Source organism: Anopheles cruzii, chromosome 3 (genome assembly GCF_943734635.1).
Source record: "Anopheles cruzii chromosome 3, idAnoCruzAS_RS32_06, whole genome shotgun sequence".
In the NCBI taxonomy this organism is placed as follows: Eukaryota; Metazoa; Arthropoda; class Insecta; order Diptera; family Culicidae; genus Anopheles; species Anopheles cruzii.
In genome coordinates, this window is record NC_069145.1 from 81,520,472 (window position 1) to 81,533,086 (window position 12,615).

General features: G+C 48.0%; 5 protein-coding genes across 7 annotated transcripts; 3 read left to right on the forward strand and 2 right to left on the reverse strand.

The window, feature by feature from the left end:
* Positions 1-2,853: 2,853 nt before the first annotated feature.
* LOC128271937 (nicotinamide/nicotinic acid mononucleotide adenylyltransferase 1) lies at positions 2,854-6,136 on the forward strand. 2 transcript variants are annotated; one of them, XM_053009626.1, is made up of 7 exons: positions 2,854-2,950; positions 3,251-3,530; positions 3,601-3,824; positions 3,885-4,160; positions 4,243-4,400; positions 4,670-5,078; positions 5,829-6,136. In XM_053009626.1, the coding sequence occupies exons 2-7, from the start codon at positions 3,446-3,448 to the stop codon at positions 5,865-5,867; spliced, it is 1,191 nt and encodes a 396-aa protein (XP_052865586.1). In that variant the 5' UTR covers positions 2,854-2,950; positions 3,251-3,445; the 3' UTR covers positions 5,868-6,136. The 2 variants fall into 2 exon arrangements, with proteins under 2 accessions (XP_052865586.1, XP_052865587.1); XM_053009627.1 differs by lacking the exon at positions 4,670-5,078.
* A 355-nt stretch (positions 6,137-6,491) lies between these two features.
* LOC128273914 (intraflagellar transport protein 43 homolog) lies at positions 6,492-7,329 on the forward strand. Its single transcript, XM_053011988.1, has 4 exons — positions 6,492-6,670; positions 6,761-6,793; positions 6,860-7,006; positions 7,104-7,329. Exons 1-4 carry the CDS (start codon positions 6,540-6,542, stop codon positions 7,327-7,329), a joined length of 537 nt encoding a protein of 178 aa, XP_052867948.1. The 5' UTR covers positions 6,492-6,539.
* A 48-nt stretch (positions 7,330-7,377) lies between these two features.
* On the reverse strand, positions 7,378-9,527 carry LOC128272190 (endoplasmic reticulum lectin 1). Of its 2 annotated transcripts, XM_053009947.1 has the most exons (5): positions 9,289-9,527; positions 8,535-9,224; positions 8,225-8,272; positions 7,899-8,081; positions 7,378-7,832 (listed from the first exon to the last, which is right to left on the reverse strand). In XM_053009947.1, exons 1-5 carry the CDS (start codon positions 9,415-9,417, stop codon positions 7,383-7,385), a joined length of 1,500 nt encoding a protein of 499 aa, XP_052865907.1. In that variant the 5' UTR covers positions 9,418-9,527; the 3' UTR covers positions 7,378-7,382. The 2 variants fall into 2 exon arrangements, with proteins under 2 accessions (XP_052865907.1, XP_052865908.1); XM_053009948.1 differs by lacking the exon at positions 8,225-8,272.
* Positions 9,528-9,711: 184 nt separating this feature from the next.
* LOC128273076 (la-related protein 7) lies at positions 9,712-11,589 on the forward strand. The gene is made up of 3 exons (XM_053010991.1): positions 9,712-9,893; positions 9,957-10,827; positions 10,923-11,589. Exons 1-3 carry the CDS (start codon positions 9,713-9,715, stop codon positions 11,587-11,589), a joined length of 1,719 nt encoding a protein of 572 aa, XP_052866951.1. The 5' UTR covers position 9,712.
* An 81-nt stretch (positions 11,590-11,670) lies between these two features.
* On the reverse strand, positions 11,671-12,387 carry LOC128272137 (NHP2-like protein 1 homolog). Its single transcript, XM_053009887.1, has 2 exons — positions 12,291-12,387; positions 11,671-12,179 (listed from the first exon to the last, which is right to left on the reverse strand). The coding sequence occupies exons 1-2, from the start codon at positions 12,291-12,293 to the stop codon at positions 11,799-11,801; spliced, it is 384 nt and encodes a 127-aa protein (XP_052865847.1). The 5' UTR covers positions 12,294-12,387; the 3' UTR covers positions 11,671-11,798.
* Between the last annotated feature and the right edge of the window lie 228 nt (positions 12,388-12,615).

Genomic DNA, 12,615 nt, shown 5'->3' on the forward strand with positions numbered 1-12,615 from the left:
AATTCAATGTTATACTTATGTAAATAGCAGATAAAATAAATGGAATAAATTAATGTTATCCCTGTGTTTTTTCGTTCCTGTCTTGGCCTTCCATCTTCCCTCGGCAAGTGACCACCCCCGGGGGTGGTGAAAAACTTTTTCCTCAGTACGCCTGAGACAAAAGAACCGAGCACCCGCCGAGAGCCGGAAATGGGGAGAAGAAAAATTACTAATCTCCTCCGAACGGCCACCACGCCATGTTGTTTTGCGCCGCCCGGCCCTCGCCGGAGGCGGTAAAGAAAAGTTGCCGAGGATAAGAATCCCCGCGCCCGGCCGCGGGCCATAATTTAAACAATTGGGCCCTTCATCCTTCATTATTTTGTACGTTTTTTCGTGTTTTTGTTTTTGTCCTGTTGTTTTCGCTCGCTCGAGTTCCGCGTGCTCCTTCGGGGCACGCCGGGGACAGAGTTTCGCGGTTCAATGGCAACCTGACACAATATGAAATGTAATGCTCAATTTCCATCCTCGAGGCGCGCCGCTGCGCTCCACAGTGTGGCCACCGGTCGAAGCGCCCCCCAGTACGCCCAGCGTAATTTTCCTTAATCATTCCGGAAGCACCGGCGGAAAGCCGGGCACGTACACCGGAGGGAAGAAAATTATTCAGACTAGGGTGGCGTGTTTCGATGTTTCCGGAAGAATGTTTGAGGTGGACTCATGGAGGCGGTGGGTGCCCGTGGGGCTGGGCATCGACCAACGGGCATAGATAAGAAGCCAACTGGAGAAGAAAGGTATGCGAGAGAGCGAGAGAAGCATCGGCAGATTAGGTAGAGGAACTAGCGATGGACAGAGATCGCCGGTCTTTGTGTTGGCACCCTTGGAGAACTGGTCGGCCAACCCCCTTTCAGGGAATCATTTAATATTTATGCTAATTACACTCTCACTCCCACTATTTCTCCCGCAGTGCTCGCCGAAGCATGGCGCCCGCAAGAACCTGGCCCCTCCGCGCCCGGCAACGGGCGCACGAAAGAGAAGACCCCTGAGATCATCTGCGGTGGAGCCAGAGCCCGAGAAGACTCGCTGATCTGCGGCTGGCGGCGTACGCGAAAGAAGGAGATAAACGACGATCGTTGACGATGATCGAACTTTACCGTGTTCGGGTGGGCGATCAGCATCACTTCGGATCCGATCACGAGATCGATGTCGGATTCAATCTCCATTCGGCTAAGAGTTGATGATCATGGGAGAATATTTTTGCGCATATTGACGATGCCTGTTGTGTCCTGAAAATGGTCGTCACACATTCAAAGGTAAAAGAGCTCGCTATATCCATCTTGTGGCACTATTTTGGTTTTTTTTTATTTTCTGACTTATTTTTCATTTAACAATAAGTACAGTAAAATATGCCCGTCGATTTGCCCCGCGAGGGAAATTAAATGGAAATTAAACGTTTCTCCCAGCGCGGCCGGAAATTGAACTCCTTCCATCTGCAGCATCGGCAAGCCGTCAAAGAACGCGTAGACTTAAGTGCGATACAAATCGATGGAGAATTAATCACGGTATTTCCGGAACGTCGAGAAAAGATTGACCGAAAATTGTGAAACTGAGAACGGCCAATGGCGGAAGAGGGTGAGCAGCGGTAAACGGTATCAAAATGGATGAGTTTCCCGCCGCGTTATTTCGTATTCCGGAGTCCCTTCCTTTCAAACAAAATCCAATCGGCGGCCTAAGAACCCGCTCGTTAATTCCATTATTAGTACGCGTGATGAGTACAGAGCCGTGAACAGGTTCGTCCGCCTTCCGACAATCGTGAGCTGATCCGAAACTTCATGTTCGTTGCTCCTTTGCAAGTCAATTCGATTCGTCATCGTTTGCGAGCATTTGGTGCTAAAGAAAGCCTTACCCACCCCAGCCACGGCGTCCGTGGTGTGGTACGACGCGGACGGGTGTATGTTGTTTTAGGAAGCAAGAAGGTCCCGGAGAAAGATGTGATCAATCAATGTTTTGCCCATCCCAAAGCTACAACCCGCAACGTTGGGGGCCGTCAAAAGAAGTCTCAAACTTTCCGCGAAGATATTCTGTTCCAACAGTGAAGAATCGAAAAGTGATGCGTTATCCCGTACCCGGCATTGGCGCGTGCCGAGCCATTCGTCAGCCGAGGTGCAGATTTTTCAAGAATAGGGAAAACTTTACCATGGTTCGATGACGAGCGTCAAAATGTTTACCGAATTCGAAAGACCTAACGCATCTCGCGAAGAAGCGAAGCATAATCTGAAATTAAATCGGAACAGCAGCAAAGGTTGAGGAGCGGTAAATATAGTTCATTGTTGCCGGAAAGTTCGGCAGCGTTTTACCCTCACCAGGGCATTGGTAGTTCCACCGCTAGTAAGGCTCATGTTCTTGACCTGAAACGAGCGAAGGGTTAAGTTAATGAATAATCAAGGTTAAGCAGTTTTCCTTTCTCCAAATGAACTCACTTATGTGGTTGGAATAAATTCTAGCTAAGCACATCCAACAAAACGGACTAGGAAATGCTTAGTTTGAGCCGAGTCATTTACATGCTTGATATTTCAATATGGACGGTTACAGAATGGAGTCAACGGAAGATGGATTGTGAAAAAAGTTAATACTTAAACCATTTATTCATAATCATTTGTAAATTATCCAGGGGTTTGAAGAATTCTTTCATTTCATTCATTTCAGGCATCCACAAACATCACTCAAAATATTATATAACAGAAAACGAATCAATTTCAAATGCATTCGCGCTAGAGGCCGAAAACAAACTGTCCTACAAACACTGTCCCGAACAACGAACTGTCAAATCTCTCCTACCCTTCGCATCGTTTATACTTGCTAGTTCATCACTCGTTGTGTAAAGACGGTCGCAGATAAGGACTTTACGAAGTGCGATGCCGAAATTGAACGCAGAAATTACGCTACTAGTGTTTTTTTAGTCCCTGTGCATTGTTTTGTAAGTATACAGGATGCCTGAGTGCGCTTTCACCGTCGCGCAGTTACATTTGTGAAGGAAATAATCCAATCGAAATCGCAGGAAGCTACTTCACATGTCCTGGAGACTGTCCGTGTGTTTGGTTCGTGTTTGGAATGCATCAAACCCATGCCTCGCTAGACTGTCCTCGCAAAGGACATCCACGAGGCCATCACATTCCTCGAAACCGTTCCGCTCGGCGTTTAGTCATAGGGGGAAGAGAGAGACGGTAAAAGGAGAAAGTTATTGATGTAACAACGGTTTCTTCTTGCGCACATTCAGGTTTTACTGCAGTAAACAAATCGTGTGTTCGTGTGACTAATATAACCAATATTCCCGCATCACTATGAATCACTAAGCACCTCCTCGTGAAGAGATAGTGGTGAGCAGTTCCTAGTGTTGCCGAGCAAAACTCGCACGTGCGGCAAAGTTGTGCAAGTTCCAGTGTAAGCCTGCGTAAGCTTCAAACCTAAACAAATGAGAATGACATCGTCGACGAAAATAATGCTGATAGCCTGCGGGTCGTTTAGTCCGCCTACTCCGATGCACTTCCGAATGTTTGGTAAGTTTGAAGCACGGTGAAAACGGTTCTTCGGAGGTTTGTTTGATTCAAGACGTTTCGTACTACGCAGAAATTGCCCGGGACCACATTCAGCAGATGGGCCTGGGACAGGTGGTCGGCGGGATAGTGTCGCCGGTGCATGACTCGTACGCCAAGAAAGGACTCGTGCCGGCCACACACCGGTGTGCCATGGTAAAGATCGGATTGAAGTCATCGGAATGGATCAATTTGTCCGACTGGGAAACGCAACAGGAAGAGTGGACCCGTACGCGGCAGGTTCTGCAATATCACCAGGTTTGTTGGCCCTCCGAAAGAACCTAGCTCGAATACTGACATGCTGACATTTCCTTGCAGAATTTCATAAATTCCTACTTGAAAGACGCCAATGGGACCATCAACAATCAGCACATACCCGCGTGGATACCGGAGGGCATCAAGAAAACGGCTGGCCAAGTGCACCTGAAGCTTCTGTGCGGTGCAGATCTGTTGGAATCGTTTGCCACGCCGGGACTTTGGAAAGACGAGGATCTAGAAGCCATTCTTGGCTATCACGGCATTGTGGTGATTTCTCGAGCAGGTTCCAATCCGGAGCAGTTTATTTTCAACTCGGATCTGCTAAGTCGCTATCGTGTAAGTTCTCCGTAAACGTAGCATCGTGCCGAGATTCGTACTAACCTTCCGTTCGTACTAACGTCTACCGTTCGATCTGCAGCGTAACATTACGATCGTTACGAACTGGGTGACCAACGATGTCAGTTCCACGCTCGTCCGCCGACTGTTGAGTCGCGGACTGTCGGTAAAGTACCTGCTGGATGAGCACGTTACGGAGTACATAAAAAAATTCGGCCTGTTCGGTTGCAACAATGACACGTAAGTAGCAGGGGGGCCATACATAGGTCGCTCTTATCGTAACAGCTATTCGCGATCTCGGTGGGGAAAAGAGCCCATGGAAAATGATTTCATATTTCAATCGATCATCCATTCCGCACAGCGAAAAGGATAGTTTGTGTGTGCGCTCGCGTGTGCAGTTCTAACTGGCCAAACTACCTCATCCAAAACACATCCCATTACAAACCCCTAACCGTAATCCGCTTTCCCACATGTCTGTGCCACTGCTACGTTTGCGGGATGCCAAGCAGTAAGTATATTCTAACACCGGGTAGCACAGCGGAAGCAATGAGCATTTCGCCAATATCGCCAATCAACGATCCGGATCTGTACATTGAGCACCAGAATCGGAGAAATCAACTTGGTTCGTCGTGCGAAGCGATGGATGAGACGGATTTTCCCTCGCCACCGCTTCCGGCTACCGGAGTTAACATTAACAAAGTTTTCTGCTGCGCCAATGACACTAAAGCCGCGCCTCCGAACACTATCAGTTCCAAGGGACTGTTTCGCACTGGTCGGCCAGGAAGTGCGGTGCAAATAGTAACTACTTCCGCGCCTACCCCAGCCCCACCTTCGGTAACATCACCGGATGGGACCACAAAACCCGCACAACACATTACCTTGGACGATGGGCAAGACCGCAGGATGAGCGCCAAGAAGGTGGGTGACAATGCGGCAGCTGAGGTATCCCCACGACCAGCGACCTCGCCGGTTGTGGGCAGGTCTAGTACACGCGCTAAATCCAGCACCAACGATGACAGTGCGACCCGCACGACGTCGATCAAACGCACAACCTTTCCCAGCACAGTCGCCAGTGTGTCGCCAGCAAACAAGAACACTGCCTCTGCCACCGCCAAATCGAGCACCAAAACGACCAACAGTCTAGGGGCTGCGCTATGCACCAGCACCACCGATCGTCCGATCGCATCCCCGAGTGCTTCGACTGGACGAATCAGTCCGTCGCGTAGCTACGACGATATGATCAAGTTTGTTTTCACCGAACACGGCATTAAGGTCATTAGCGATCGGGAGTATGTAGTGTAGAGATCGTGCGCGGCTTGGTATCGGTTGGCCTTCGAGGCAAACGCTAGCAAGTGGTTTGGGTAGACTTCTGAAACGCACATGCATTCGCGTAAGTACGTGCGAATGGCAATTCACTCTTTCAGTAGCTGGCCGTTGCGTAGCATAGACCTCGTTTTAGCTAGAACAGCATTCCCTCTAAGATGATTCATGTCGCCGTTATGGTACCGTTGGGTCCGGATAAGCATGTGTTTTATGTCCGGTCATTTTTCATTTATCCCTTTTAAGCATATCCCCTCGAACCTTTTACTACACTCTAATCGCATGCCGTAGGTTTAAACAAATGCCTTCGCAACCTGGTATTAATCCACTATTTTCCTATTTTTCCAGACCGTGAAAAAGATGAAGAAGTCTGCGTGTCCCGTGTAGAGGAGCGGGCCTGGGCCTGGTCGTCAATTGCGCGCGCCATTGATGGTGTACCTTTTCAGTCCGCTGGCTGAAGCACAAATCCCAATAATGCGGGAACGAGTTGTACCGGGGGATATTTTAAACTGTTCCTTCATGTTTGTTTGACTAGCTTGTTATTATTTATTTATCCTTAAATCTCGAATGGTGCGTGACTTTGGCTGTAAAATCTTAACCGAAGATCGTTCTTCGTTGCAATAAAACTTAGTCTTGCGGTGAAGGTAGCTTCATTATTTTACGGCCATAGCCTTTGCAAAACAAAGCATGATATTAGCGGAGAATGCGGAATTGTTCCATGTTTTACGATACTCTCGGAAGCGGGTAGGAAAATGTTTGAATGTGATTAGATTGAAGACTTAATAAAAATGAGTAGCAAAAACAGTTTCACGCGTTGTTTATATTTTGTGCGGCGTTTGACAGCTCAAGCTTTCCGCGTTGCCCTGGCAACGATTCTGCCATCGTAACCAAAACATAACGGGACTCTCTGATGGGCATGTTATCTTCTCACCAAATCGTAACATCAATATTGAATTAGTAGCTTTACGTTTTTCCGCTCGGGTGACAATAATTAACGAGCACGGTGGTAATTGACGGGTCGTCATAAAAAGAAACACGTCACACCTCCTCCGCTCCAGGATGCAGGAAAAACCGTCCCCGACCGCTGCCACACCAGCGAAGGTAAAAACGGACAGTTGGATGGAGGACTCGTCGATTGGTCGATCATTGTCGACACTAACGAACCCTACCACGAACCAGGGCCATGGCAAGTACGTACGCGCTTTCGCACCCGATTATTGATCAAACACGTCCCGTGGGAGGTGCATTAACGAAGGCACTTGGATTTCACTGTCTTTCAGGAGCGGTCGCAAATTCTTAAACATTCTTGAGATGTGAGTAACCGACGGTCGGTGATCGAGGATCGAGGTGCCACTAACGCAGGCGTGAATCCGTTACAGGGAACGTTTCAGCAACAGCAACGTGGAGTCCTTGGACGAAAGCAACACCGTGGTGGAGCACAATCCAATAGATGATATTCCTGTGCTGCCGGATGCGGACGATATTCACGAGAGCTTACTGTACAACGAGAGTCCCAATCTGCCGACGTACGTTTCACTGTGCATCAAGCAATTATTTCTGTACACTGACTGGATGGAAAAACGGCCAAACTAACAATGGATTTGTTTTGCCGCCCATTTTTAGCGTAACGACGTACAAAGATCTTGGTTCGGATATTTTTGCAAACGGGAAAGCTTCGGCGCTCGGTAATCTAGACGAAATCAACATTTCCATCCTAACCGAGTGCTTGGAAAGCGAAGAAGACATCGAGGAGCCGGACGAAGTGTGGACCTGGGACCAACTGTTTACTCAGCTGTCGGTGAAAATAAGTACCGAAACGAAGGCGCCCGTTGCCGAGTTTAGCAACTAACGCGGCGTTTCTTATGGTCGAGGGAACTAGCTTTAAGGTGGTGGTAAATTTATTCAATCATTAACATTATTGTTACTGTTGGAACTATCCATGACCAGAAGGGTTTCTTCATCGAGATGCTGCAAGTTTTCCGGTAGCAGCATGTCGTCCGATGCCAGTGGCAAGATATCACAAATCTTGGACGATTCCACGTTCAATACGTACTCGCAGGGCCGCGGCTCGAGCAGATAGAGGCCAATTGCGTCCGAGGTGGCCGAATGTTCCGTGCACTTGAGCTTCACCTCCACGTGCCGAGGCTGATTGGTTTTGTCGCAAACATCGCCCCCGGTGTAGAAGTGGCTGATCTGGTTGTCGTTCTTTCGCGTGAAGCGCACCAGCGGATTCTTTTCCAGCCACTCACGATGTTTGTCCACGTCAAAGTATCCCAGATAGATCGACGTGTCCTTGTGGTACTGACGCACGTGTTTGCCAAAGCAAAGCTCAAACTTCCACCAACCGGAACCCTGAGGGACCGAAGCATTACAATTGCGCTTACTCAACGATAAGTTTCTTTATCGAATGTTACTCACTCCCGGTAAACAGTATGCTCCGTCCAAGAATTCCAGCAGTGAAGTTAGTTCCTTGGACTTTTTCGGACGTCTGGTCATCGATGAAACGGGCGTAGTGCCCTCGTCTGCATCCACATCGACGACTTTCCAGTCGAACGAGTACGAAGTGTCCTTCCGTATCGGTTCCCCTCGAGCCGAACCATCCTGCGAACGCACAAAATGTAACATTAAGTTGCTTGTAAGCGACCAACTTCTTGCGCTACAGTGTTAGCCAAATTGTACCATCTAACAAGCGTCACACCCTTGGCCCCGAGTGCGACCCAAAGCTTGAGAAAATAGAAACCAACCTCGTTCAATTCTGGCATTTCAAATCCTAACACGTCGCTTATAGTCACCTGAGAACATAGGAAACGAAACGGAAAACGAAAGAAAAAAATACGTACAAAAGATAAACCAAAGGGGTAAGCAAAGGAAATGGATAATGTACGACACGCAACAAACAAAAGCATCATCAACAATTGGCAGTTAATCACCTAGAAAACGATAGAAATTGCACCCAATTCTGTACAAAGCAAGCAGGAGACACACACAAATGAGTAACTTAGGGTAAAAACGAATAGTGAGTGAGTAAAACGTCTCCAACTGACGAAAACTTACAGAAAGCTGTTGATATTTTTGTCTCAGCTTTTCGATTTCCATCTCCAGCAGGGCCTTCGGTTTACGGGGCGAGTCCCCAATCGGACTACAGTTGATTTTGTTTTCCTCCGTATCCTGCGGCTTATACTTTGGATGAGTGCACAGCACAGCGGTCAGAATGATTACTTCATAGTTGCAGGTGGAAGTTTCCTTCAGCGAGTACACCTCGTTCTTGCCAAACATATAGCACACGTACAGGACCTTTGTTACGCGCGGCTCCCCATTGAGATCGCAGACCGTTCCGGAGTCCATTTCTAGCTCCAGGTACGGCAGATTGAAGCCCTCAATCTTTTTGTATTTTAGCTGTTCGTTTTGCGCGTCCGATTGCGCCAGGCGAACTTTCAATGCTTCCGTTTTCTGTTTGTCCCAGCGGCCGAGGAAGTACTCTTGCAATTTGCTCGTTTTCTCGTGTCGCTCCTCGTGGTACTGCTTAATGTAGTTGCCGTGGCACACTTCATACGACCAATAGCTCTCGATGCGGTACGAGCAGCTGGTCGACAAGAACAGAGGCTCTAGTAGCTCCAAGGGTGTAGGGCCAGCATACTCGACGTCACCGGTACTTTCCTTGGCCGTGATCGACGGGATCATGCAGCGATACTTCTCCTTGTTTGCCGACGTTATCACAACCTCTTCGGCGTCGGGCGCAGATGGCTGTGGAGAAACGTACACATTAAAGCCCTGGCCCTGTTTGTTGCGCCAACGATTTGTGTCTCACCACCAGTTCATCCTTGGTGTGCCAAACAAGATTGAACAGTACCGAATCGTCGAAACCCTTCAAATCGTGGCTCCTGACCAGCAGCAGCGGAGACGACCCCAGCAGAGTAAACAAAAGCAGTAACTCCATAGTCACTCCGAAAACTAGCCAATTTCACACTATCCTAGTCAGATCAAGCATCCATATCCGAGCAATCGTGGTAGAAATTGATTGGTGCAAGAGCCGATTTGTTTACGGAGACAAGTAGGCAATTTTCACTTTCCCAACTGATAACCCGCTTGTCAGTTGTGCTGTCAGGCGCCTAGGTTGCGGGGCCAATTTCACGTACATTTGAAATGTTGACGTCCTTACCAAACAACAACATTGAAAGAGCACAAACTTGTGAGAGTTGCAAATAATTGCTTTTTGCTGGTTTGTTTCGATAATGGAGTCGGAAAAGCAGACGCCTACCAAGAGTGCAACAAAAGATAACGATGATAAAAAGAAAGGACGTCATCGAAAGAAACATACGTACAACGCAATAAGGACACAGATTGAGTTTTACTTCTCCGATGCCAATCTGAGCAAGGACCGTTACATGGGGCAGCTGCTGCGCAATGATTCGTGTAAGCAATAAAGTGTTATCTACACTGGCTAGTTTGTTAACCGAGTTCATGTTTACTTTGCAGTTATACCAATAGACGAGTTCCTCAAGTTTAACAAAATCAAGGCACTTACCACGAGCGTGGAGGACATTGCTACTGCACTCAAGAAATCCAGTTTTCTCGCCCTATCGGATGATAATCTGAAGGTGCGCCGTCAAAACGAGCTAGTGGCACGTGCGAACTGTGAAGAGTGTACGCTGTACGTCGAAAGTTTGCCACCGAAGGCAAACCACGATTGGGTGCGTAATGTGTTCTCCAGCTACGGCAAGGTAGCGTACGTGTCGCTACCAAAATTTAAGCACTCCAAGAAGATCAAAGAGTTTGGCTTCGTCGAGTTTGAAGAGGAAACCAGCGTTCAGAAGGCACTGAAGACGTTCGAAACGTTCGGTGGAGTGCTCGTTTACGAGGCAGCTGACGCGGGAAAGATGGCCAGCATCAAAAGCTACGAACAGGACAAACTAGCACAAATGCAGACTGGTGCGGAAGCGATCGTGCAGGATGAGAGCGGCTCAGCAACAACCGTAAACGTTGAAGTGAAGCCGGAAAGTGAATCGGAAAGTAATCCAGAACTTGCGCAACCTGCAGAACAGACCGTTCTTCCGGATGAAGAAGACAGCGTTGAGCCACCATCGAAAAGAATTAAAACGGAGACAGCTTGTGACGAAGATGAATCACAGGACGGACGTCACGCACAAGTGGAGCCAAACAAAAACGTTGATTTGGCTGAGCAAATCAACGAACAAAAACCAGAACCGGTGGACGATGTTTCGATCGCTCACGAAATAAGCGAGGAAGCGCATGGGAAGAAAAAATGCCGCCAAAGGAAAGGTTGTAGTACCATGCAGAAAGAGTTGCAGTTGGACGATAAGGTTTATGAGTTGAAAATAATGACAAAGTAAGTTCATTCCGACTATTTTCAGCGGTTCACGTCCTAACTTACACACGGACCCCGTGTTTTAAAAATTAAACTCATCTTTCGCCCTCGCATAGGAAAGAATGGCGACGATTACGGAACAAATACCTCAACTTACAACGCGATGAAGCCATTAAGCTTAAGCGACTGTTCGCGCAGTCCGAAAAACATCACCAACGTGGGCAGTCAAAATCGAACGCTTCCGGAGTAGGAAGTGGAAGGTCGGGAAGCGGTGGAGTGAAATCGATCAAGTCATCCCCACGGGTCAACTTCTACGGTGCCATGCCTGTCGATGAGGAGCACACCGGAGCAGAAGGATGTAATGATGAGCCGGAGGTAACCGAGACGAGTGCCGCTATGTCAAAGCATCCCCTATTCTCCTTCGAACCGGGGCTTATTGTGGGCATAAAGTTTCGGGAACCGTGTGTCGACATAAAGGACTTCCGCGCCGAGCTGAGACAATATGCGTATGTGAAGTACGTGGACTTGAAGGAAGGTGACTTTGAGGCGTTTGTACGCGTCGATAGACCCTCTTCGGCCAACGCGCTCGTAAAGGAGTACAACTCCGCGGAACACAGCGCTCTAATACTCAGTGGCGAGCTAGAGCAACAGTATTGGCACAAGATGCTGCGCGATCGGGAGGACAAACTGAACAAACGCGTTAAAACGGAGAAGGTTCGTGGGCGTACGAAGTTGATTCGTAAGATCAATAGCCACATCAAGTTTGACGATGATGACGATTAAGGACAGTTCGAAGAGACAAGTAAATAAAATTGCGCTATGCAATTCTTTTCTTTCATGTGCAAAAAACCGTTTCAATTCCGCATCATACGAACCGTTTTATTCGTAAAACAAATCTAGCAATAATAGTCCCCGTACATCAACCCTTAGCAGGAAGTGCGTCGGAATACATTTTGTACTTGGTAAACCAGCACTTGTCGTCGCTCCTCTTTCTAGACGAGCAATCTTTCGATTTCCTGCTGGATCGATACGATCTGCGATTTCAGTTGCGAGCCCTCGTCGATCGTAACTGAGCAAGCTACGATGGGACGCGAAACGCCACAGGCACGGCCCAGGGCCTGCTTGGAGCGCACAAAGACATACGGAACATTTTTATCTTCACACAACAGAGGAAGGTGGAGAATGATTTCGATTGGTTCGGCGTCGGCTGCCATCACAATGAACTCCGACAGACCGCGATTCAGCGTTTTCGTGGCTTCGTTGGCTCCACGGCGCAGCTGTTTGTAGTTTACGGCCTGCTGGATCAGCGTCATGATCTTCGACGTAAGCGCCTGATCCGCCAAAGGATAGGCTTTCGGGTTGACTTCCTCCGTCTGTTGAAAAGAGCATGCCGCCACCACGAGGTTAGAATTCGAGCTTCGTCCTACACCGACGATTAAGAGCGTTCCGCAGCTTTCATTTCGCCTGCTAGGGAAAATACTTACCATTTTGAGTTTTCGAGAAGTAATAGACCAGGGAATGCAATATAGAATGCAGAAATATAGGTTTTAATGCAAAGCCTCTGCTTGTAGCTTCATTGGCCGCTTGCGATAAATGTGTTTTCGAACGCTTTTGACATTACGCACCCGGCAACAAAAGCACGCTGTTCGTGGTTGACATTTAAAAGCCACAGTTGATTCTCTCTCTCTTCTAAGTTGTAGCCTTTTCCAGGGGCTTGCAATTTACCCCTTTTTCCTTTTTGCAAAGAAATTCACAGTAAGCATTGCAATATTATTTGGTAGAGTAAAATTACACAGTGAATTACCATTT

Coding starts and splice junctions, on each gene's coding strand:
- LOC128271937 (XM_053009626.1), top strand. CDS start 3,446: ATGAGAATGACATCGTCGACGAAAATAATGCTGATAGCCTGCGGGTCG. Junction 3,531..3,600: donor GATGCACTTCCGAATGTTTG/GTAAGTTTGAAG, acceptor CGTACTACGCAG/AAATTGCCCGGGACCACATT. Junction 5,079..5,828: donor GCAGGATGAGCGCCAAGAAG/GTGGGTGACAAT, acceptor CTATTTTTCCAG/ACCGTGAAAAAGATGAAGAA.
- LOC128273914 (XM_053011988.1), top strand. CDS start 6,540: ATGCAGGAAAAACCGTCCCCGACCGCTGCCACACCAGCGAAGGTAAAA. Junction 6,671..6,760: donor ACGAACCAGGGCCATGGCAA/GTACGTACGCGC, acceptor ACTGTCTTTCAG/GAGCGGTCGCAAATTCTTAA. Junction 7,007..7,103: donor GAGAGTCCCAATCTGCCGAC/GTACGTTTCACT, acceptor GCCCATTTTTAG/CGTAACGACGTACAAAGATC.
- LOC128272190 (XM_053009947.1), bottom strand. CDS start 9,417: ATGGAGTTACTGCTTTTGTTTACTCTGCTGGGGTCGTCTCCGCTGCTG. Junction 8,273..8,534: donor AAAAATATCAACAGCTTTCT/GTAAGTTTTCGT, acceptor CTATGTTCTCAG/GTGACTATAAGCGACGTGTT. Junction 7,833..7,898: donor GAGCATACTGTTTACCGGGA/GTGAGTAACATT, acceptor TCGGTCCCTCAG/GGTTCCGGTTGGTGGAAGTT.
- LOC128273076 (XM_053010991.1), top strand. CDS start 9,713: ATGGAGTCGGAAAAGCAGACGCCTACCAAGAGTGCAACAAAAGATAAC. Junction 9,894..9,956: donor GCTGCTGCGCAATGATTCGT/GTAAGCAATAAA, acceptor TTTACTTTGCAG/TTATACCAATAGACGAGTTC. Junction 10,828..10,922: donor GAGTTGAAAATAATGACAAA/GTAAGTTCATTC, acceptor GCCCTCGCATAG/GAAAGAATGGCGACGATTAC.